Source organism: Ovis canadensis, chromosome 20 (assembly GCF_042477335.2).
Source record: "Ovis canadensis isolate MfBH-ARS-UI-01 breed Bighorn chromosome 20, ARS-UI_OviCan_v2, whole genome shotgun sequence".
Classification (NCBI taxonomy): Eukaryota; Metazoa; Chordata; class Mammalia; order Artiodactyla; family Bovidae; genus Ovis; species Ovis canadensis.
The window spans coordinates 65,636,810-65,661,126 of NC_091264.1; the positions used below are offsets into that span (position 1 = coordinate 65,636,810).

Here is a 24,317-nt window from a genome sequence, read left to right on the forward strand (position 1 = left end):
AAATATTTTTAAAATATTGAGCTGGAGAGGGCGGCGGGCAGCTCCACCTCCTTACAGAATGTAAGCTGATGTAAGGTGACATGAGGTTGAAACTGAGCTCTTTCTAAATTAGTTCTTGCCGAGGAAAGGCTGCGTCTCTAGTCTCAGATGTGGAGCGAAGAGGATCCCAACCTCGCCTGCAAACCAGAAGCACCAGTGGGGCTGTTAGAATCTCCGAGGCCGACTCCCCCTCTGCGACTCCGAGCCCATCTGTCTGGGGTCGGCCCAGGCATCGCTCTGTTTTTAAGGCTCTCCAGGTGATCTGATTGTGCCCTCATCCTGCCGGACGCATGGATTCTTATGTAGAGCTCAGTCTCGCAGCCGGTGATACACAGGCAAAGCCACTGCGGTGTCCTCCCCACAGAGGAACGAAGGAGAAAGCCTGGAGCCAGGGAGAATGAGGGGCCTTAGCTTCTCACCACTCCTGGCATAGGAGGGGCACGTGCGCACCACGGAAGAGAGGACTGGCTTTTCCCACCTGCTGCAGGTTCTCGGACAGCTGGGCCCTTGCCCTCAGGGCTGGGCGAAGCGCAGGTCAGCTGCTGCCAGGCAGGATCGCATCCCTTGTGAGGCTCCCACAAGCCCCACGCTTCAGGCTGTCCCAGCGGGAGGCCCCGGGTGGGACGGCCCGGGAGGGCGGGGCCCAGGGTCTGCAGGAAAACAGTCATCCGCCCTTGAAAACCACACGGTGGGAAGACAGCCACGTGTTGCATGTCCAAAGCAGAGCTGTGTGTTAGTCGCTCGGTCGTGTTCGACCCTGTGCCACCCCGTGGACTGCCAGGCTTTCTGTCCGTGGGATCTCCCAGGCAAGATGACTGGAGTGGGTTGCCATTTTGTTCTCCAGGGGATCTTTCCAACCCAGGGATCGAACCTGCCTCTTGTGTCTCTTGCATTGGCAGGCGGATTCTTTACTGCTGAGCCGCCAGAGGGGAGGAGGCGTTGAATGGACGTGGTGAAACCACCACCACATTTTCTCAGCACTGTGTGATGAAAAGAAAGAAAAATGGTGAGCATTCAGAGAAGTGCTGAATACTGGATCTGTCTAAAACGTCCAAGCAAAATCCAGTCAAACATTTTAAAAGGAAGATTGAACTTGGTTTGACACCAGGCAGGGCTCTGAGGGGCCTTCCCGGGTACAACGCCCCTTAGTGTCCCCCGGTTCTGTCTCTTTCTCTCTTTCTCTGTCTTTCTAAGTTAACTTCGTTTGGCTGCACCAGGACGTTTAGCTGCAGCGTGCGGGTTTTGTGCTGCGGCAGGCGGCATCTGTGAGGCGTGGCAGGCCGGCCCTTAGCTGAGGCGTGTGGGATCTAGCTCCCTGAGCACGCACTGAGCCCAGGCCCCTGCGCTGGGAGCACTGAGCCTTACCTTATTTGTGGGAGAAAGGCTTCATCTCCTAGGTATTCCCCGTTTCCAAAGAGCAGACTCAAGAGTAACAGGACAGTAGAGTCACAGGATCCCTAGTCCCTCCTGAAGGGACACAGATAATCTGGCGCACACCCTTGAGCCATTTTGCAGAAACTAAGACACCCGCCCCCCCACCCCCCAATCTGAGGAGGATAGTGACCACATGCCGCCCACAGGCACACAGACCCCAGACTGGCTGAAGCCTGAAGGTCGATGACTAAGATTCCTGGCACGTGCACCCTGTTCCCTCTCCACCAACCAGTCAGAAGCAGGTCCATGCGCTGATCAGGCCCCCGCGACCTTCATTCCTAACGCTGTTGCTAAAACCCTAAGCTGAATGCCGCAGGGATGAACTGTCCTTCGCAAAATGTCAGAAGCTGTCTGGCTCCTTGTGGTGGTAAATAAGACCCATCACCTGGGACTTCCCTGGAGGTTCAGTGCTTGAGCCTCCAGGTTCCCAGTGCAGGGGGCCTGGATTTGATTCCTGGTCAGGGCAGTAGGTCCCACATGTTGGAACCAGGACCTGGCACGGCCAAAATAAAAATAATAGTAAAAAACGCAGACCCACTGCTGCCTGCTCGCAGCTTCGCAGCTTCACTCCAGCCTGCCTTGTGAGGGTCCTCCCTTGCTTTACCTTTGATGCCGTTTTGCTTGTTTGTTTTTAGACCCTAATTCTGTCATTCCAGATTAAATTCAGAATAGCAAAAAGGATGAATAACCCTTTACTTAATTCCTCTAACTCCAAGATCCACTCCTGAGAATGGTCCTCCAGGAGCCCTGGGGGTCCCCGGGTGGTCTGAGAGGGTACAAACATCTGGAGGTCCTTAAGGAAGCCAGTGGGTCTAGAAATGTCTTTCAGCCAGACTCCCCTAGCTCCTCAAGAGCGGAATGCTCTCCATCTGGTTCTGTACATCATGAGTTTCAAGTGGCAGAAAAATGTCACCGTTTGGTTCCTCTGGTTGTGGAGTGACAGTCACAGCGGATTCCCCGAACCAAATCACGTTCTTCACTAACAGTTTCGTCTCCCTGCACCTCATTCCTGGAAGTTGAGGTGGTTGCGTGGCACCCGGGCTTCCTTCTGCCCTATCGAACTTGGTGACCTGCTAACACCTGCTGAGTCAGGACGTCTGGGACTTTCCCATTTGTTCATGATAAGCAGAGAGTGAGAGTTAGAGTAACGAAGACACCTGGCACCGTGTCTTATTTCCTGTAAACCCCCAACCAACCACCCAGAGCAAGAAGTATCTCGCTGCTATTGGTCAAAGACCTGCAGTGATTCACATCACCCCTTTCCAGATAACCCAGTGTGAACAGCTAGCATCACATTGCCTGGCAAGCAGTCGGCACTGAGAACTATTTTCTGATGAAATCTGACCAAGTAGAACATTCAGCCTCAATCTAAGTCCCTTTTGTCTCTCTCAGGACTGAGCAAAGAGAAAACTGCTCAGCGTTTTCCTCAAAGCCCTTTATTGGACTTGAACAGAACACTGAAATCTTCTCTCTGGACGAAATGATTTTTTTTTTAACTTTTAATAGGAACACATGTTTTTATTTGTAATTTTGTGTGGTAATTCTGGTGACCAGTCTCTGTATTTTAGGGGAAAGCAGTGGATACAATAAGCTGAGACAGCTTTACCAGGCTGGTGAGGAAGAGGAAGGAGGGCATTCCTGACCTTGAAGGTCATCATCTCCTTGGATTGATTTGTGAGCCACCCCGATAAAGTGCAGCCGATAGAGGAAAAGCGCTATTTCTCATCAGGACTCAATTCAGTCAGCATTCACTGAACATCTTTCCAATGTGCGCTGGGAGGTTGAGAGAAATAAAATGCACAGTCCTGCTTTTGAGGAGCGGGTGAGTCCAGAGGTGCTGGGCCATCCTGATAGTTTCTTGATTCATTAAGAATTCTGTTTCGATTTTATGCACTCTGAGAAAGCTTTTGCAAGAAACACTAATTTCTAGTCCTGACATAACTTAGATTTTTGAATCAGAAGGCAGAGAAAGAATGAGGGAGCTGAGAGATTTTTTTGGCCAACCAGAAGTTTCCATCCGCTTTGAATTAATTCTCTCTTTTCTTCTAGCTATGTCATGTTTTGTTTGCTTGCTTGTTTTTATTTTTTTCTAAACATGATCAAAGCTTCATATTGGATTCCAAAGATGCTCATACAGATTTTGCATGTATCGTGCTTAATTGCTCAGTCATGTCCAACTCTTTGTGACCCACTGGACTGTAGCCCTCCAGGCTTCTCTGTCCATGGGATTCTCCAGGCAAGAATACTGGAGTGGGTAGCCTATCCCTTCTCCAGGGGATCTTCCCAGACCAGGAACCGGGCCAGGGTTTTCTGCATTGCAGGCGAATGCTTTACCAGCTGAGCCACCAGGGAAGCCCCCAACTTTACGTATATGAATGGAGTTCCCAGCACAGCAGAGTGGGAAGTGTGCTATTGTGACTAAATGCTTTATAACTTGTCCTTTGGTTTATTTTCAACTCCATCAATTAGCCCTTTATGTGAAATTTTTTCTGGAGATTTTTTAAAACACAAGGCAACAGCTTTTCACAGATTGTATGAACCGTTCACTATAAGGTTTTGGACCCAACTTCAAAGTGTGTTTTTGGGGAGTGTACCCACACCACCAACAACAAAGGTCCGTCTAGTCAAGGCTATGGTTTTTCCTGTGGTCATGTATGGATGTGAGAGTTGGACTGTGAAGAAGGCTGAGAGCCAAAGAATTGATGCTTTTGAATTGCGATGTTGGAGAAGGCTCTTGAGAGTCCCTTGGACTGCAAGGAGATCCAACCAGTCCATCCTGAAGGAGATCAGCCCTGGGATTTCTTTGGAAGGAATGACACTAAAGCTGAAACTCCAGTACTTTGGCCATCTGATGCAAAGAGTTGACTCATTGGAAAAGACTCTGATGCTGGGAGGGATTGGGGGCAGGAGGAGAAGGGGACGACCGAGGATGAGATGGCTGGATGGCATCACTGACTCGATGGACATGAGTCTGAGTGAACTTCGGGAGCTGGTGATAGACAGGGAGGCCTGGCATGCTGCGATTCATGGGGTCGCAAAGAGTCAGACTCGACTGAGCGACTGGACTGAACTGAACTGAACTGAACTGAACTGAACTGAACCATCAAGGGGCAATCGTGTGTGCGTGCTCAGTCGCTGCAGTCGTGCCCAACTCTTTGCAACCCCATGGACTGTAGCCCGCCAGGCTCCTCGGTCCATGGAATTACCCATGGAGTTGGGTAGAGTGGGTTGCCCTTTCCTTCTCCAGGGGATATTCCTGACCCAGGCTTCAAACTCGGGTCTTTTGCGTCTCCTGCACTGGCAGGCGGGTTCTTTATCACCAGAGCCACTGCAGCTGGGTGTCTGTCCTGCAGTCAGCTCAGCTCTGACTCCGTGGGTCCGGGGACAGCATCGGATCCCATGGTTAGGGGCTCAGTCCCATGAGCTGCCTTCCACCAGAGACACCAAACGCACCAAACACAAGCCTGGGTCGTTACCTGTGCTTCTGACCAACCAGCAATAAATCAGTGGCTCCCAGGATCCCCTCCTCGGGTTCAATCAATTTGCTAGAGCAGCTCGTGGGACTCAGACTTTACTTACTGGATTACTGGTTTGTCCTGAAAGATTACAGCTCAGGAATAGCTGGTGTAAGACAGGCACAGGGCAGGTGTGGGGACGGGGTGGGGATTCCACGCCCCCTACAGGTGTCGCCTGCTCCCCAGATGACACGTGTTCAACACGGAAGCTCTCAGAACCCTATCTTCCAGGTTTTATGGGTCTCCATGACGAAATCATGAGTGATTAAATAACTGACCATTGGTGACTCATGGAACATTCAGCCTCCCCTGCCTGGAAATCAGGAGGTAGCCCTAAAGTTCCATCCTGTTTTCATGGCTGGGTCCCTGGCAACCAGCCCTGCGTGCACCTCCCCCTCCAGCCCACCCCCCACACCCTCAGATTCTTCCAAAGTCATCTCATTAACAAAATCTCAGTTAATGTGGGGGTATAGGCTTGTTATGAATGCCAAGACACCCAGTTCACCTTTATGACTTTGAAGCAATTTCAGGACTGAGGATAAGAAAGCAAATACATTGATAAAAGGTATTCCTGTTCTCGAGTGGCCCATGGAATTCCAAAGGTTTAGGGGGAACTGTGAGCTGGGATCTGTGGACAAAAGCCAAATATATATGAGAAATATATGGTGGTCACCTGAGTGATCAGATAAATATTTATTTAGGTCATAATGTTGCAGGAAGGGGGACCCCTTCCAGGCCTGAAACTGGGCTTTTGTCTAACACTCAGAAATGAATTTTCTGAGGAGACACATGTGCTGGCAAAGCAAGAGATTTTATTGGGAAAGGGCACCCGGGTGGAGAGCAGTAGGGGAAGGGAACCCAGGAGAACTGCTCTGCCGCGTGGCTCGCAGTCTCGGGTTTATGGTGATGGGATTAGTTTCCGGGTGGTCTTTGGCCAATCACTCTAACTCAGAGTCTTTCCTGGTGGAGCAGCATCGCTCAGCCAAGATGGATGCTAGCGGGAGGGATTCTGGGAAGTGGATGGACACTCGGTGACTCCTTTCAGCCTTTCCCGAACTCTTCCGGTTGGTGGTGGCTTATTCCGTCTTCCTTACCAGGACCTCCTGTCGTAAAACAACTCACGCAGATGGTTAAAGGGTCTGACGAGGGTGGGCGGGTTCAGCCAGAGTGCCTCCCCTAGCAATAACATTGCACACATCAAACCAGAAACTCAAAATAAAAACATTTAAAAAGTATCTGTTTTTAAAATTTTACCAGATTTATCATTATCTAATGTTATTTATTCAACAATATTGTTTATTTCGGCTTTCCCAGTGGCCCAGGAGAAAGGAGCAGTGACCGCACAAGAGACTGAGGCAGACATGCCCATGAGTGTCCAGGAGTCTCCGGTGGAGGCGAGGGTCGGCGGTGGCCCGCTGCAGGGTGGGGGCACTGAGCCCGGCAGTGCACATGGGACCTTTGGAAGGAGGTCGCCAGTATCCTCATGACCTCCACCATAGGTGGCTTCAGGCCAAGCAACAGGGAGGGAACACAGCCCCACCCATCAACAGAAAACTGGATTAAAGATTTACTGAGCATGGCCATGCCCATCACAGCAAGACCCAGTTTCCCCCTCAGTCAGTCTCTCCCATCAGGAAGCTTCTATAAGCCTCTTATCCTTCTCCATAGTAGGGCAGAGTGACTGAAAACCACAATCACAGAAAACTAACCAATCTGATCACCTGGACCATAGCCTTGTCTAACTCAATGAAACTAAGCCATGCCATGCAGGGCCACCCAAGACAGACGGGTCATGGTGGAGAGTTCTGACAAAACATGGTCCACTGGAGAAGGGAGTGGCAAACCACTTCAGTATTCTTGCCTTGAGAACCCCATAAACAACATGAAAAGGTAAAAAGATAGGACACTGAAAGATGAACTCCCCAGGTCGGTAGGTGCCCCAATATGCTACTGGAGATCAGTGGAGAAATAACTCCAGCAAGAACCAAGAGATGGAGCCAAAGCAAAAACAACACCCAGTCGTGGATGTGACTGGTGATGGAAGCAAGGTCCGATGCTGTAAAGAGCAATATTGCATAGGAACCTGGAATGTTAGTTCCATGAATCAAGGCAAATTAGAAGTGGTCAAACAGGAGATGACAAGAGTGAACGTCAACATTTTAGGAATCAGCAAACTAAAATAGACTGGAATGGGTGAATTTAACTCAGATGACCATTATATCTACTACTGAGGGCAGGAATCCCTTAGAAGAAGTGGAGTAGAGATCATAGTCAACAAAAGAGTCCAAAAAAACCAGTACTTGGATGCAATCTCTAAAATGACAGAATGATCTCTGTTCATTTCCAAGGCTAACCATTCAATATCACAGTAATCGAAGGCTATGCCCCAACCAGTAATGCTCAAGAAGCTGACGTTGAACGGTTTTCTGAAGACCTACAAGACCTTCTAGACTAACACCCAAAAAGATGTCCTTTTCATTATAGGGGACTGGAAAGCAAAAGTAGGAAGTCAAGAGCTACCTGGAGTAACAGGCAAATTTGGCCTTGGAGTACAAAATGAAGCAGGTTAAAGGCTAACAGAGTTTTGCCAAGAGAACGCACTGGTCATAACAAACACCCTCTTCCAACTACACAAGAGAAGACTCTGCACATGGACATCACTAGATGTTCAATACAGAAATCAAATTGATTATATTCTTTGCAGCCAAAGATGGAGAAGGTCTGTGCTGCTGCTGCTAAGTCGCTTCAGTCGTGTCTGACTCTGTGCGACCCCAGAGATGCCAGCCCACCAGGCTCCCCCGTCCCTGGGATTCTCCAGGCAAGAACACTGGAGTGGAGTGTTGCCATTTCCTTCTCCAATGCATGAAAGTGAAAAGTGAAAGTGAAGTCGTTCAGTCATGTCCGACTCCTAGCGACCCCATGGACCTCAGCCTACCAGGCTCTTCCATCCACGGGATTTTCCAGGCCAGAGTACTGGAGTGGGGTGCCATTGCCTTCTCCGGGAGAAGCTCTATACAGTCAGCAAAAATAAGACCGAGAGCTGACTGTGGCTCAGATCATGAACTCCTTATTACCAAGTTCAGACTTAAATTGAAGAGGTAGGGAAAACCACTAGACCATTCAGGTATGTTCAGTTCAGTTCAGGCCAGTTCAGTCGCTCAGTTGTGTCTGACTCTTTGCGACCCCATGAATCGCAGCACGCCAGGCCTCCCTGTCCATCACCATCTCCCGGACTTCACTCAGACTCACGACCATCGAGTCAGTGATGCCATCCAGCCATCTCATCCGCTGTCGTCCCCTTCTCCTCCTGCCCCCAATCCCTCCCAGCATCAGAGTCTTTTCCAATGAGTCAACTCTTCGCATGAGGTGGCCAAAGTACTGGAGTTTCAGCTTCAGCATCATTCCTTCCAAAGAAATCCCAGGGCTGATCTCCTTCAGAATGACCTATACCAAATCCCTTAGGGTTATACAGAAAGTGAAATTAAAGTCACTCAGTCATGTCCGACTTTTTGTGACCCCATGGACTGTAGTCTACCAGGCTTCTCCATCCATGGATTTTCCAGGCAAGAGTACTGGAGTGGGTTGCCATTTCCTTCTCTAGGGGATCTTCCCAATCCAGGGATTGGACCTGGGTCTCCCGTATTGTAGGCAGATGCTTTTACCATCTGAGCCACCAGGGAAGTCCAGGGTTATACAGTGGAGTGACAAATAGATTCAAGAGATGAGATCTGATAGACAGAGTGCCTGAAGAACTATGGATGGGGGTTCATGACATTGTACAGGGGGCAGTGATCAAGACCATCCCCACGAAAAAGAAATGCAAGAAGGCAAATTGGTTGTCTGACGAGGCCTTACAAGTAGCTGAGAAAAGAAGAGAAGTTAAAGGCAAAGGAGAAAAGGAAAGATGTACCCATTTGAATGCAGAGTTCCAAAGAATAGCAAGGAGACATAAGAAAGCCTTCCTCAGCGATCAGTGCAGAGAAATAGAGGAAGACATAGAGTAGTAAAGACTAGAGATCTCTTCAAGAAAATCAGAGACACCAAGGGGACACTTCATGCAAAGATGAGCACAGTGAAGGACAGAAATGGTATGGACCTAATAGAAGCAGAAGATACTAAGAAGAGGTGGCAAGAATACACGGAAGAACCGTACCAAAAAGATCTTCATGACCCAGATAATCAGGATGGTGTGATCCCTCACCTAGAGCCAGACATCCTGGAATGTGAAGTCAAATGGGCCTGAGGAAGCATCACTACGATGGAATTCCAGTTGAGCTATTCCAATCCTAAAAGACGATGCTGTGAAAGTGCCGCATTCAGGATGGCAGCAAATCTGGAAAACTCAGCAGTGGCCACAGGACTGGAAAAGATCAGTTTTGATTCTGATCCCAAAGAAAGGCAATGCCAAAGAATGCTCAAACTACCGCACAATTGCACTCATCTCACACACTAGTAAAGTAATGCTCAAAATTCTCCAAGCCAGGCTTCAAGCAGTACTTGAACCATGAACTTCCAGATGTTCAAGCTGGATTTAGGAAAGGCAAAGGAACCAGAAATCAAATTGCCAACATCTGCTGGATCATCGAAAAAGCAAGAGAGTTCCAGAAAAAAACATCTACTTTTGCTTTGTTGATTATGCCAAAGCCTTTGACTGTGTGGATCATAATAAACTGTGGAAAATTCTGAAAGAGATGGGAATACCAGACCACCTGACCTGCCTTGTGAGAAATCTGTATGCAGATCAAGAAGCAACAGTTAGAATTGGACATAGAATAATAGACTGGTTCCAAGTAGGGAAAGGAGTACATCAAGGCTGTGTACTGTCACCTTGCTTATTTAACTTCTATGCAGAATACATCATGTGAAATGCCGGGCTGGATGAAGCACAATCTGGAATCAAGATTGCTGGGAGAAATATCAATAACCTCAGATATGTAGGTAATATAACCCTTAAGGCAGAAAGTGAAGAAGAACTAAAGAGCCTATTGATGAAAGTGAAAGAGGAGAGTGAAAAAGTTGGCTTAAAGCTCAACAGTCAGAAAACGAAGATCATGGCATCTGGTCCCATCACTTCATGGGAAATAGATGGGGAAACAGTGGAAAGAGTGTCAGACTTCATTTTTTTGCGCTCCAAAATCACTGCAGATGGTGATCTCAGACATGAAATTAAAAGATGCTTGCTCCTTGAAAGAAAAGTTATGACCAACCTAGAGAGCATATTAAAAAGGCAGAAACATTAGTTTGCCAACAAAGGTCCATCTAGTCAAAGCTATGGTTTTTCCAGTAGTCATGTATGTATATGAGAGTTGGACTATAAAGAGAGCTGAGTGCCAAAGAACTGATGCTTTTGAACTGCGGTGTTGGAGAAGACTCTTGAGAGTCTCTTGGACTGCAAAGAGATCCAACCAGTCCATCCTAAAGGAAATCAGTCCTGAATATTCATTGGAAGGACTGATGCTGAAGCTGAAACTCCAATACTTTGGCCACCTGATGGAAAGAACTGACTCACTGGAAAAGATCCTGATGCTGGGAATGATTGAAGGCAGGAGGAGAAGGGGACGACAGAGGATGAGATGGCTTGATGGCATCACTGACTCAATGGACATGACTTTGAGTAAGTTCCAGAAGTTGGTGATGGACAGGGCAGCCTGGAATCTGAAGTCCATGGGGTCGAAAAGAATTGGACATCACTGAGCAACTGAATTGAACTGAGTGCCTCAAATGGTAAAGAATTTGACTGCAGTGCGGGAGACCTGGGCTCAATCTTGTTGCTAAATACTCGAGCCTTCCCCCATGAATGAGTTTATGGACTTTTCAATATTGACTGAAAAGAAGCATCACAAGCATCAGGGGAAGTTTTGGTTTGGTGGGTCACCAAACGATGACTGCATGTGTAGCAGGATGCTTTTCCAGAAACAGAGGTGTTGGAACAAATAAGATGCTAGCATAAAATTCATACGTAAACTGGAATTTAAGACACTATGAAGGAGAACCAGAGCAATCAAGAGTTGGCTTTGAGGTAATTGGCTATCATTTGAGAAAAACACATTTTATTACATTTTAAATAAAAATACAAACACAGGAAAAAACAGGGAACAGTTGTGTAATACTGTTGTGGGAATATCTTTCTAAGTAAGTCCTCGAAAGAAAGGGAAATGAAAAGCAACCTGAAGGGAGTGAGTGTCTGTAACACAAAAAATAATGGCGTGGTTCTAGCCACCACACACAGAAAGCTCAGCAAATCTGTAAGAAGACAAGCAAAGCAGCAGAAAAGGGACAGAACCCGTGATGTAGTAGTTTAGAGAAAAATAAACAAAAATGATAAAATGAATTTGACGAGATGCTCAACATTTCTCATAATCAAGAACATATAAATTAAAATAAGATACACGTATGCCATCTGATTTTGAAGAGTTCTAGATTGAATACACAGCTTGGTGAATAGGCTGGAGAACTGAGTACTTTTAAGCACCTTTAGTGGAATTACCTTGAGGAAGGCAGTGTGGGCTGGTACGTGGCATAAGGTAGGCATAAGATAATTATTTGTTGGCCTAACGCAAGATTACTTTCCTGAAGGAGCATGGACTTTGCTATCAGACAAAGCAGAATTTTTTCCTGGCCCTGCCGTTTATTTACTAAGCAAACTTTAAGCAATTTACTTAACTTCTTTATGCTCCAACTTCCCTTTCTAGAAAATGGAGCTACGTCCGATCTTTTATAATTGTGACATATAATGAGATAACATAGGCCGGGCTTCATCTAGCAGCTGCCCAGTTTACTTGCTTGGTAAATGGAAGAATTTATTTCCTTTTAATTTCCCTGGCCACGCAAGAGAATTCCATACCCTCAGAAAATTTTACCCAGGCTCTCTTCACAGTCTCCTTCCTGGCCATCTGAGCACCTCTCTATTTTTTTAAAAGTCCAGCCTCCCCAGCTCTGCCTTTTATGCTGCCCACGGTTCAGTCACATGTTCCACTTACGATGACTTATCAGCAGCACTTCAGTTTTTCAGTAGACTCATAAACACTGCGTTTTGTGGGTTGTATTGTGTCCCCAAAAAGACGTGTTCGAGTCCTACCAGGCTCTTGGGAATGTCACCTTATTTAGAAATAAGGTCTTTGCAGATGTCTTCAAGTTGAGATGAGGTCAGACTGGTCAGACTTCACTGGGGTGAAGAGGGCCCTGAACCCACTGTAACTCAGTGTCCTTATAAAAGGAGGAGTTTGGATCTGAGACCACACTGGGGGAACGCCAAGTGCTGGTGGAGGCAGAGGTCACAGGGAAGCATCTCCAACCCAAGGAATCCCAGCGTTGGCTGGTAACTCAGGAGCCAGGGGCAGGCTCCCTGCAGAGCCCCGAGGGAGCACGGCCCCACGGACGCCTCTCCTCTGGACTTCCAGTCTCCAGAGCCGGGAGCGGCTGCGTCTGCTCCGCAGAGTCCCTGGTACCTTGGTGAGAAGCCTGAGGAGCCTGACACGCTGCCCCCAGAGGTCACTGGGCTCCCAGGTTTGACTCTGTCATCATCTGTGGCTCAGATGGAGGTGGTACCTGGTTTTGACAGTTCTGGATAAATCCCCGAACATATAGTCTTGATGTTCCAACAGGAAGCCAGGCTTAGAAAAGGGGAGGATATTTAAGGACTGCTACTGCTAAGTCACTTCTGTCATGTCTGACTCCGTGCGACCCCATAGATGGCAGCCCACCAGGCTCCCCCATCCCTGGGATTCTCCAGGCAAGAACACTGGAGTGGGTTGCCATTTCCTTCTCCAATGCATGAAAGTGAAAAGTGAAAGTGAAGTCGCTCGGTTGTATCCGACTCTTAGCGACTCCGTGGACTGCAGCCTACCAGGCTCCTCCGGCCATGAGATTTTCCAGGCCAGAGTACTGGAGCGGGGTGCCATTGCCTTCTCCGATTTAAGGACTAGATGGGCAAAAAAAAAAAAAAACACCTCTAAGGAGACAAAGCAAACAGGCGCGGTTAGCCTCGGGAGCGAGGGCTCCGGGCAGGTTCCCGGCAGGGACCCTGAAGGCCCCCACTTCCCTGGCCACTTGCCGGGGGGCGGGCGCGCAGTGGCCGTCCAGCGCTTCTGGGGCTGCCAGGCTCCTTTCTGCCGCCGCTGGGGCGCGCAGCGTTGCCCTGGGTGCACAGCGAGGGTACCGCGGGCACAGCAATGGAGGCACGCCACCAGCACATCTTACGGGGCAGGGCCGACCTGGAGGGCATCGGCCCTTCCTGGGAGGGGGCGCGGTCACCGTGGTGAACTCTGATTGGCGCTCCCAGGGGCCCGCTCCCCACACTTGCGGCTCGGTCCTCGTGCTAGAAGCCCAGCCCCGTGTCTGCCGGAGGGTCTGTCTGTCTGTCTGCGGCCTCAGTGCTGGCGCTGACCCTCTCTTCCCCCTGCCCCACCTCTCCACTGAGGTTCCCAGAGGGGCAGTTTGCGTCCTCGGGGATGACGTTTGCTGTAGGAACTTGGGACCGGATTCGGCAGAGCTGCCCTGAGGATCACTGGGCATCTCCATCAACTGTGACGTCACAAGTGAATCTTTGTACGGATGATTAGGACACAATCAAGGACAGAGCCCGGTAGGCCTCAGCCCTCCTGCAATGACCAACCCGTGTGCTTGGTCCTCCCCAATCCACAGAAACGGGCCGGAGGCCAGATGAGAAACTTAGGCCAGGCTTCCCTGGGGCCCCTGCTGCAGCAGGAGGCAGCAAGAACAAACAGGTTCCCTTGCTCACTCTCCGAGGGGTGAGCTGGTCCCTCACGTGGGTCTGGGGGTCAGCTGGAGGGGAGCTGAGGGGTGTGCCCACCCCTGTGGTGGTGTTGGGTGCGGGGGGCGCGCGCCATACCCTGCTTTGGCTCCCAGCACCCTCGTGACCGAGGGCTTTTGGCCTCCGATGGCTTTCTGTTCATGATGTGCCCCACTGTGCGCAGCTGTTTTGAGTCCGTTATCGTTTCTTTGTATTATATTTAGTTGCTCGAGGAGACGTTAGTCCAGGTGCAGGCCCTGGGGCGAGGCTCCCAGGTCCTGGCCTGTCTCACTTTTCGTCCTGGAGAAGATTCCTTCAGATGTGTCTCCCAGAGGTTGAAGGAAGCTCTCTCTTGCTGGGGAGGAGGGGGCCATTAAGAAAATTTACTAGGATCCTAATTTTTCTTACCATCTCTCCCAGCTGGTCTAGCAGATTCTCTAATGCACAGGATTCCTGGTGTGAGCCTTATAATCCTAAAGTTCCTCTATTACCTGCACACACGGGGCCCTGAACCAAGAACTTTCTAGGCACACAGGTACTGGAGGCAAGATCAGAAACAGAAGTGGACTCAGCCTGGAGGAGCTGGAGATTTATGACAGCGTCTCGAATGTGCTCAACACGTCAGCATAACGTTTTCTGGAATCAGAATCCTTACCATTAAAAGTGAGACCGATATCATAACTTTGAGGCAATTTCGACATTTTATAGGCATCAGACTAGAAGCCAGGAACTGGAAGGGTCCTCTAGGCGGTCAAGGGTGTTTTATTACCTCATCTAATTTAAAGAATAATATATCACTTCAGTTCCAGTGTTTCAAGTTATTGGAGAGTCACTTTTTGTTGGGCACGGCTTTGGGAAACATCATGAGGAGAGGAGTGAGCCTGTGTCCATCCTCACGTCCAGAGGGAAGGCTGAAAATCAGGGCCCAGGGAGGCTGAAAGCGTCAGGTGCTTCCCCCTGGGTTTGCCGCCAGTAACTATGGGAAAGCCATGCCATGTGCCTCGAGTGGAGATTCTAGTTAGACAGTCCAGGAGGGACCCACGGCCCTGCTCCCTGGGACTTCTGTGAATTAAGAAACTAAGATTACCAGAGGGTAAACCTTTCCCAACGAATAGCTCTTCTAGTGTGAAAGCCATTAGTGCAACTAACAACTTTGGAAATTTAAAAACAAGGGAGGCAGGGGTGAGGTGGCCGTCGGCCCACGTGCTCCACTAGAGACAGAGCGTGTCTAGCAGGGCCCAGAAAGCGCCCTTCTCTGCTCATCTGCCTGGAGCCAGAGTGGGGTCTGAGGCAACTGCGCGTGTGAGAAGGTGGGAAGTAGTCTTCAACTATTTCCGTTACATCTTCCCTTTTCCGAAAACATGATCTGCACAACTTGCTGCAGTGAGATCTCATTTGTCAAAGGAGAAACGCAAAGCAGAGGTGACATTTCAGAAGTCCTCACGAAGGCCAGCGATGTCTCACCATTTTCCAGTTCTGTTTCTAAAACTCTGCTGCTCCTGCCACAAAGCCCAGGACAGGAAACCTGCCCAAGTTAATTTTATGCTGAAGAGAAACGCAGTGAAAGACAGGGGTCTGAGCTGCCTCTTCTTCAGTGGAACTTATAAGATTTGACTTAAAAATCCACTACTTCTGTCCTGCTTTATTTTCTGGAAAACTGGTGTAAATTCTGAAATGGAGGGAAAGTAAAAAGAAAATGGTCTCTTCTTTCCCCCTGTAGGTTTGCCGTGCTCCAGTCCTTCTCATTCAGTCACACACACAGACACACACATACACACAGACACACACACACAGACACATACATGCACGAACCATTTCACTGGCCTTTCAGTGGAGATTCAAGGCCCCAGGTTTGGAGTTTCTTCCTCGTCTGCATTGCTTTGCTCGTCAGAGTTCAGAGTGGGACACAGGAACCATCAAAGGCAATTCAAGTGGAAAGGGGTTTTAGAGCAAGATGTTCTGTTTACAAACTCTTTGCAAGACCACAGTTTGGAAGTTTAAAAAAACAAAACAAATAAGCATGTAATTACCACGTGGCCTGGCAATTACACTCTTGGGCTAAATGAAACCTATGGCCACACAAAAACATACATGAATCGTGTACACGAAACGTTTACATGTTCCTACCCACAGACTAGAAACGATCCAAATACCCTTCAGCCGGTTAGGGTTGGGGCTGCATGAACTGTGGGGCACCCACACCATGGATGGGTTGATATTCGGCATTGGGAACGGATCGCTGGGGAAACTCAGGCTCTGTGAACAAAGCTGGTCCACAGACTGAGAGCTGGAGGAGTTCAGTTACAACACTTTGTGAAGGGACAGCTGCAGGAGTCACGGACGGAGTAGCAGTTCCCAGGAACGAGGGATGGGCAGGGACAGGGCAGCAGGAGGGGCCTGGTGCTGCCAGAACCGTTCCGTACTTCGAGCTGGCAGATAAACAGACCCACACGTGCGATAAAACGGGGTGGAACTAAAGGCAAGCGCGTACGCGTGAGTGCAAGCAGAAATGGGAAACCTGCACAGTGTCAGCGTCTGGCCTCAGTGCCAGAATCCTGCTTCTGATGTTGCACTGCAGCTTCTGAGTGACCACGGGGGAGATTCGGTAAAGGGTACATGTCGTGTCCCTGCATTATTTCCTACAAATACATTTTAATATACAATCATTTCCATAAAAACATTGGTTGAAAAAGAAATCTTTGTATGGAGTGGAGGAACGGAAGTTGGAGGGCTATCACTGGGCTGCTGATGTCAAGGGTATATCGTCACCTTGCTCCAAACCAGAATTCAGGAAGCCACTGCTGATGCCACTCCTCCTGGCTCCTGGTGAAACTGGAGCCTAAACTTGGAGTCCAGTTGCCAAAAATCTTTCCACTGTATGACCAGGAAGGAGAAAGACAGCGCCCGTTTCCCTTCCACCTGTCATAGTCTGACTGGCGGAACTCAATTTCTAAAACTCTAGATGCAAAATAATCTGGGAAATGTGGGTTTCTGCTGTTGTTGTTCAGTTGCTAAGTCATGTCTGACTCTATGTGACCCCATGCCAGATTCCTCTGTCCTCCACTATCTTCCAGAGTCTCAAACTCATGTCCATTGAGTCAGTGATGCTATCTAATCATCTCATCCTCTGTCCTCCCCTTCTCCTCCTGCCTTCAATCTTTCCCAGCATCGGGAGTCGGCTCTTGCCATCAGATGGCTAAAGTACTGGAGCTTCAGCTTCAGCATCAGTCTTTCCAGTGAATATTAAGGAGTAATTTCCTTTAGAATGGACTGGTTGGATCTCTTTGCAGTCCAAGGGACTCTCAAGAGTCTTCTCCAACACCACAGTTCAAAAGGATCAATTCATTTGCTATTATTTTCTCCCATTCAGAAGGCTGTCTTTTCACCTTGCTTACATTTTCCTTTGTTGTGCAGAAGCTTTTAATTTTAATTAGATCCCATTTGTTTATTTTTGCTTTTATTTCCAGAATTCTGGGAGGTGGATCATAGAGGATCCTGCTGTGATTTATGTCTGAGAGTGTTTTGCCTATGTTCTCCTCTAGGAGTTTTATAGTTTCTGATCTTACATTTAGATCTTTAATCCATTTTGAGTTTATTTTTGTGTGCGGTGTTAGAAAGTGATCTAGTTTCATTCTTTTACAAGTGGTTGACCAGTTTTCCCAGCACCACTTGTTAAAGAGATTGTCTTTACTCCATTGTATATTCTTGCCTCCTTTGTCAAAGATAAGGTGTCCATATGTGTGTGGATTTATCTCTGGGCTTTCTATTTTGTTCCGTTGATCTATATGTCTGTCTTTGTGCCAGTACCATACTGTCTTGATGACTGTGGCTTTGTAGTAGAGCCTGAAGTCAGGCAAGTTGATTCCTCCAGTTCCATTCTTCTTTCTCAAGATTGCTTTGGCTATTCGAGGTTTTTTGTATTTCCATACAAATCTTGAAATTATTTGTTCTAGTTCTGTGAAAAATGTGGCTGGTAGCTTGATAGGGATTGCATTGAATTTGTAAATTGCTTTGGGTAGTATACTCATTTTCACTATATTGATTCTTCCGATCCATGAACATGGTATATTTCTCCAAATGAAGCAACTGACAAACAACTAATCTCAAAAATATACAAGCAACTTATGCAGCTCAATTCCAGAAAAATAAACGACCCAACCAAAAAATGGGCCAAAGAACTAAATAGACATTTCTCCAAAGAAGACATACGAATGGCTAACAAACACATGAAAAGATGCTCAACATCACTCATTATTAGAGAAATGCAAATCAAAACCACAATGAGGTACCACTTCACACCAGTCAGAATGGCTGCGATCCAAAAATCTGCAAGCAATAAATGCTGGAGAGGGTGTGGAGAAAAGGGAACCCTCCTACACTGTTGGTGGGAATGCAAACTAGTACAGCCACTATGGAGAACAGTGTGGAGATTCCTTAAAAAATTGCAAATAGAAGTCCCTTATGACCCAGCAATCCCACTTCTGGGCATACACACCGAGGAAACCAGAATTGAAAGAGACACATGTACCCCAATGTTCATCGCAGCACTGTTTATAATAGCCAGGACATGGAAACAACCTAGATGTCCATCAGCAGATGAATGGATAAGAAAGCTGTGGTACATATACACAGTGGAGTATTACTCAGCCGTTAAAAAGAATTCATTTGAATCAGTTCTGATGAGATGGATGAAACTGGAGCCGATTATACAGAGTGAAGTAAGCCAGAAAGAAAAACACCAATACAGTATACTAACACATATATATGGAATTTAGGAAAATGGCAATGACGACCCTGTATGCAAGACAGGAAAAAAGACACAGATGTGTATAACGGACTTTTGGACTCAGAGGGAGAGTGAGAGGGTGGGATGATTTGGGAGAATGGCATTCTAACATGTATACTATCATGTAAGAATTGAATCGCCAGTCCATGTCTGACGCAGGATACAGCATGCTTGGGGCTGGTGCATGGGGATGACCCAGAGAGATGTTATGGAGAGGGAGGTGGGAGGGGGGTTCATGTTTGGGAACGCATGTAAGAATTAAAGATTTTAAAATTTAAAAAATAAAAAAATAAAGAAAATATCTTCGTGTTAATACCAAAAAAAAAAAAAAAACCAAAACCAAAAACAAAAACAAAAGCATCAATTCTTCGGCGCCCAGTCATCTTCTTCTTTTTTTCCTTCCAGATAGAATATGGAATGGGGTTGGAAGAACCAAGAATGATTTTTACCATTACCAGCTTCTAGCTGTGTGACCTCGGCAACAGCTTGTTACAAATTGCAGTCCCCATTCTTAGGTGACATGTTACAAGGTTCTGGACACAGTTCCAATCAATGTGTGTTTTGGGGGCGGGTTTCCCATAGCACCAAGGAGCAACTCTCTCACATCAGCTGGGTGTCCTCCAGTACAACTCAGTTCTGACACTTCTCACCCAGAGGTGAGCCAAGAAGAGAGGCCGCAGAAGGAACCAGCCCTGCAGACACCTGATCTCGGACTCCAGCCTCCAGAACTGTGAGGAAACGGATTTCTGTTGTGTAAGCCCTCCATCTGCGGCAGTCTGTGCAAACCAGTGTGCTAGCCTGCCACTGTCCCTGGGCTCCTCCAGATCTGGGGACAGCAAGGCCACAGAAATGTGTATTGCTCCTGCAAGGCTCTTTGGTAGCCAAAATTTTATACTGGAAGGAGAGCTTGTGCACAAGGGAGAAGGCAGAGACAAATGCCAGCTGCCTGAGATGTTCAGGGAAGGGTTTTAAGGGCCATGTGAGGGTGAGGACCACAGAAACCTGAACTACCTTGTGCTCAGTTGTCTGACTGGTTGGCGTCAAGGTGACGTTTCAAGCATCATCAACAACCTGATTTCAACAGGGCTGGGGTCCATGTGCTTGTCCTTGGCAGTTTTCAGCGTTTTCATCGGATGGGGGTCTGCTTCCTGCAGAATAGCCTGGGAATACCTGTCAGGTCTTTATCTGTATCTTTCAGGGCACTGGCAGTTTTGTTGGGTGGGGCTTTACAATCCCGCTTTTGTTCTTTGGAAACTATGTATAGACATCAGGGAACAGAGAGAATCTTCCAGAAGCCCACCCTGTAGGTGCTGTTTTACTGAGCCTGTTACTCAAGGCGGTTCTTCCGTCCTTTTCCGAAGTGGCTGTACTCTTGTCTTGCTTTCATCACCTTTCTCCAGAGACATTTTCCAGGGAAATATCCTTCCTTTTAAATCTCCCACTGTATCTCGGAACTACCATTTCCCTCAATATTTTTTTTTTTTTTTTACTGTTTACAGGCCCTAAAATATAGTCGATCTTCTGTCTGGGGGTCTTTCACTGTCAGGCTTCTTAGCAGGACAGGTCAGAGATATGACGAGAGTCTTAGCTGCAAATAAACTTGGCACATCCTCCCTAAGTATCTGGGTTTTTTTTTCCAGCAATTTTGGGGAAATGTTAAATAATTTATCTGCAAATTAATTCAAAGCATATTTATTTCAAGACAAACTTAAGCTTTTAGTCAGCTCTAGTAGATTTCACAGACATTTCTTGCTCATAGCAAGTTCCTCCAACAACAGTGCTTCCTCTCTGCTTCAGGGCCTCTGTGTTCAGCAAGGAGGTGAGTCACAGACCTTCCTTCAGTCACTCTCAGTGTGGAGCGGACAGGAGAGAGGCAAGTGAATCCAGAGACGAGTCTATCCACAAATATAAGGAGTATTCCTGATGAGTTTAGGGGATGGAGAGATTTTTCATTAAATCCTGAGCTTTTCTATTCGGGGATTTGAGGTCTGCAAGGGTCTGGCAGGTTAGGCAGGCACCTCCGAGTCACCCGGTACATGATGTGAAGCTGGTCTGTGCGGGTCTGCTGGGGAGAGGAATTTTATGCACAATGCTGGGAGGCAGAGCAGGGGGCTGGGAAGTTCCATTTCCTCCCTGGATTCCCGCCAGCGCTCAGGTACACACACCTGCTGCCCCACCAGGGTCTGAGTCACCTCCACTCCTTTCCCTGCCCTACCTGCAGCTGCCAGGTGGAAGCCACCTTCAGCAGGCCTCAAGCTAGGACCCCACCTTGCATCAGAATTATTTTTTGAAATTGGACATGTCCAGGGTTACTGATCTGTGCAGTCTTTTCAAGAATTCATTACGATGCACATGGGTGAGGCCAGAGACTCTTGCCCTGCTCTGCCAGTCCCCTGACTAGAGCACTTTACATCGAGTTACTTGGAACATCCTGCCTGGTTCCAAGCCTCAGAGAAACATGAGAAGAGCCCGAAAGCAGGGAGAAGTGAGGCTGTTCATTGCCCACATGTGCGACCCCATTCAGGGGGCTTACAACACAGTGCCCTTCAGGAAGCAGAGAACCAGACTCCTCAAAAGGTATTACAGCGCGTTTCCAGGAATTACACATCACTTCCCGCGTGGCTTAGTCTGTAAAGCATGTGCCTGCAATGCGGGAGACCTGGGTTCAATTTCTGCGTTGGAGAATGAAATGGCAACCCGCTCCAGTATTCTTGCCTGGAAAATTCCATGGACAGAGGAGCCTGGCAGGCTAGAGGCCATGGGATCTTAAGAGTCGGACACGACTTAGCTCTGTCTTTCTTTCTCCAGGAATTACTTGTCAAAGCCGATGATCCAGGGCCGTGACCTCTGGATTCAGAATTAAGGGCCTTCTCCCAAGGTAAAGGTCAGCCCGTAGTTCAACACAGCATCCTCGGTACAATGATTCTGGGAGATTCGGGAGGGTGGAGGGGAGGACGAGCAGCATGAGATGGGCAAGTCCAGGTGGCTGACAGCCCGCCCGGTCCACTGCCGGCCCTTACGAGGGCGCGAAGACCCAGCATCCTACGTCTGCCAGCATTCTGGACCAGCCCGCGCAGGCCCGCCCGACGCCCCGCCCCCGGTGTAGACCCCGCCCCAAGCCCCGCCCCTCCCGGCGAGCGCGGCCCCGGTGGGGTGGGAGGGGCGCCGGCGGGGTGGGGCGGGGCTTTGGGCTGGGGGGCGCAGCCCCGACGGGGTGGGCGGGTCCCGGCGGGCAGAGCGCCTCGGCGCGCGCTGACGCGGCCCCGGCGGGGAGGGCGGGGCTTGTGGGCGGGGAGGGCGGAGCCCGGCGGGCTGCGCGGAGCGTCGCGCGGTGACGCGGCCACGCGGCGCCCGCCGAGCCGCATCCCGGCCGCCCCGCCCCCGGCCCGCCCCGCCGGCCTCCGGGCGGCCTGTCAGTGTGGCGGCCGGCCGCGCGGTGCTGGTCCCTGCAGCCGGCTCCGCGGCACACCCCCGGCGGTCGGCGCCTCCGGTCAGCGCGCGGATATGGCCCAGGCGGCGGCGCACTGCCCCGGCGCCGGGGACGCCGAGACGGGCAAGCCCAGGAAGGTGGCGCTCATCACGGGCATCACGGGCCAGGTGAGCGGGCCGGGGGTCCGCGCCGGGGGCCGGGGTCTCTGGGGCCGGGGGCTGGGGGCGCCCCGTGCGCGCTCGGGGCCGGGGGCCGGGGGGTGGGCGCCGGGTCGCCCCGGCGGGGTCCGCGTGCGGGGGCTTCCCTGCCGCCGCGGCCCCTCGCCGGTCCCCCGGTCGCGGAGGAAACGAGAGGGAGCCGGGCTGTGCAGCTGCGGACCAGGAAATGTGCGCCTGTTTGGTGCTTTTTAAACAGAAAGCCCGCCTCGCAGGAGCTGCTGCGAGCGCCGGCAGTTCCGTGTCCGCGGCCGCACATGCACGTGGGGCAGCCGGTGCCCTTCCCGCCGGGCCCGGAGGAGTGTCCCAGCCCGGCCCGGGTGGCGGCGGGCGGGGCCCGGCCTCTCGGGTGCCCCCACCCCGCGGACCCCGGTGCTCAGGAAGCGATGGGCGGCGGAGTAAAAGGTGGTGACCCCAAGGCTCCTGCTGCCTGCCCACTGCGGCCGGTCACCTGCTGATGCGACTCGTTTGGTTTCCCAGCTGCTTTTCCAGGGGGTGCTGTTAGGACCCCCACTTTACAGACGGGGCAACTGAGGCAGCGATCGTGCACTAGGAGGTGTCCAGCGGGATTCACCCTGCGCTCAGACTCTCTGGGGCTGAAAGCAGAAACCGTCTAGAGCCTTAGGCAATGCTGACTGCTGACCTGATAACTTCCTGGTTAATGGTACCTCTCTTACTGTGTTTACCTTAATTACAGTCAATGCGGGTTTGAAAACTGGTGGCAGAGGTGGGCGGGCTGGAGCTGTGAGGTTGAGGAAGAGAACGCTGGAATTCAGTCAAAAGACTGCATGCTGTCAGTATCTGGGGAGAAGTCAGTGAAGCTGTTCTTGTAACTGTTTGTATGGCTCATGGCAAGCTGAGTGCCAGCAGTGTGAATCCACCTGGATTAGAAAGGAACCCTCGCTCACAGCCCTGAGCGCAGTGGGCTGGTTGGTTGGTGCTGATGGGCCAGCACCTCCCCCCACGAGGAGCACCACCTTTAGGCTTCATCTCTTCACCAGCCTTTCCCGCTTGCCCCCAGCACCCGCCCTCTGCGTTGTCCCCTCACTTGTTGGCTTCCGCAGCCCTGGCCCGTGCTGAACTCTGGGGGCCATGAAACCCCTCCTGGTGGAGGTGACTGGTCTGCTCTGCACTTGCTGTCCAGGACGGTGGCTCCTGCCCTGGGTGTCCCGGATCTGGGAGAGCCGTGAGGTCAATGGGAAGGGTCTGGAGACACACATTGCGGTCCGTTTTCATCACTTTGGGTGAGAGCTTACTGAACGGCTCACTTTGCTAAACATTTGCTATGTCTCTCTGTAAGAGGCAGGTATGTTTTCTGTCCCCATTTTACACCTGGCTTAGTAAGGTTATGTTCCCTGGGGGTGCATACCTCCTGAGTGTCAGGGCTGAGATCTGAGCCCAAGAATTGCTCTAAGGCATCTTGTTACACTGCCTCTGTGGTGAGCCACCCACGTGAAATTACAGCTGTGTGTGTGTGTGTGTGAGGGCGAGCGAGAGATGGGGTGGGCAAAGGGATCGTTTTTACTCTCAGAAGGGGTCTCTTCTCAGAGGAGAGGTGGAAACTGCTGCCCTGGCCCTCAGGGCTGCTGCGGCCCTGGGCCGGCGTGGGCTCTTGGGCGGGTTGCCCCAGGCGTGCCCTGCAGGTGCTGTCTGCCGTGGCCTCTCGTCTGCACTGTCAGCAGCCACCCCAGCTTTCTCCCTCCCGTCTCTCCTGACAGGAGCCGAGAATGGGTTCCCAGGGACTTTTCTTACTGACTGGCCGGGGGCAGCGGAGGCCCTGCTCTGCGTCGCCGCCTCCAAGCCCTCTGCCCCCACCCCCGGGCTCACCCTGTGGTCTGACTGCACCTGCCCTTCTTTACTGCGCCAGGGAATGTTCCCGCTGGTCTCCGAATATTGCTGCCTGTACCTCTTCAGGGTCATTATTTGTGGCTGAATGCCCTCCCAGATGTGCCTCCTCTTAACTAAAACCCTCTGTGCCTGCACGCATCCAGCCAGGTGCAGCCATTCCAGGGTTTGTATTTTCATTTCTTTGTATTTACAGAAGTGCAGTCTCTGATGGTTACATAGGTAGTGTACATACCTTAGTGTTTTTTTTTTCTTTAGACTTTCTTTGGTTTGTAAACACCTTTAAGATAGAAACCCCTCT

At 50.0% G+C, this 24,317-nt stretch overlaps 1 protein-coding gene across 1 annotated transcript in view; it reads left to right on the forward strand.

The window, feature by feature from the left end:
• The first annotated feature begins 21,850 nt into the window (after positions 1-21,850).
• The window catches only part of GMDS (GDP-mannose 4,6-dehydratase), a 419,586-nt gene continuing 417,119 nt past the window's right edge, over positions 21,851-24,317 (forward strand). The window contains exon 1 of the mRNA XM_069563990.1: positions 21,851-22,123. Within this exon, the coding sequence (XP_069420091.1) occupies positions 22,031-22,123 (93 nt within the window). The 5' untranslated portion in view covers positions 21,851-22,030. The remainder of the gene's footprint in view (positions 22,124-24,317) is intronic.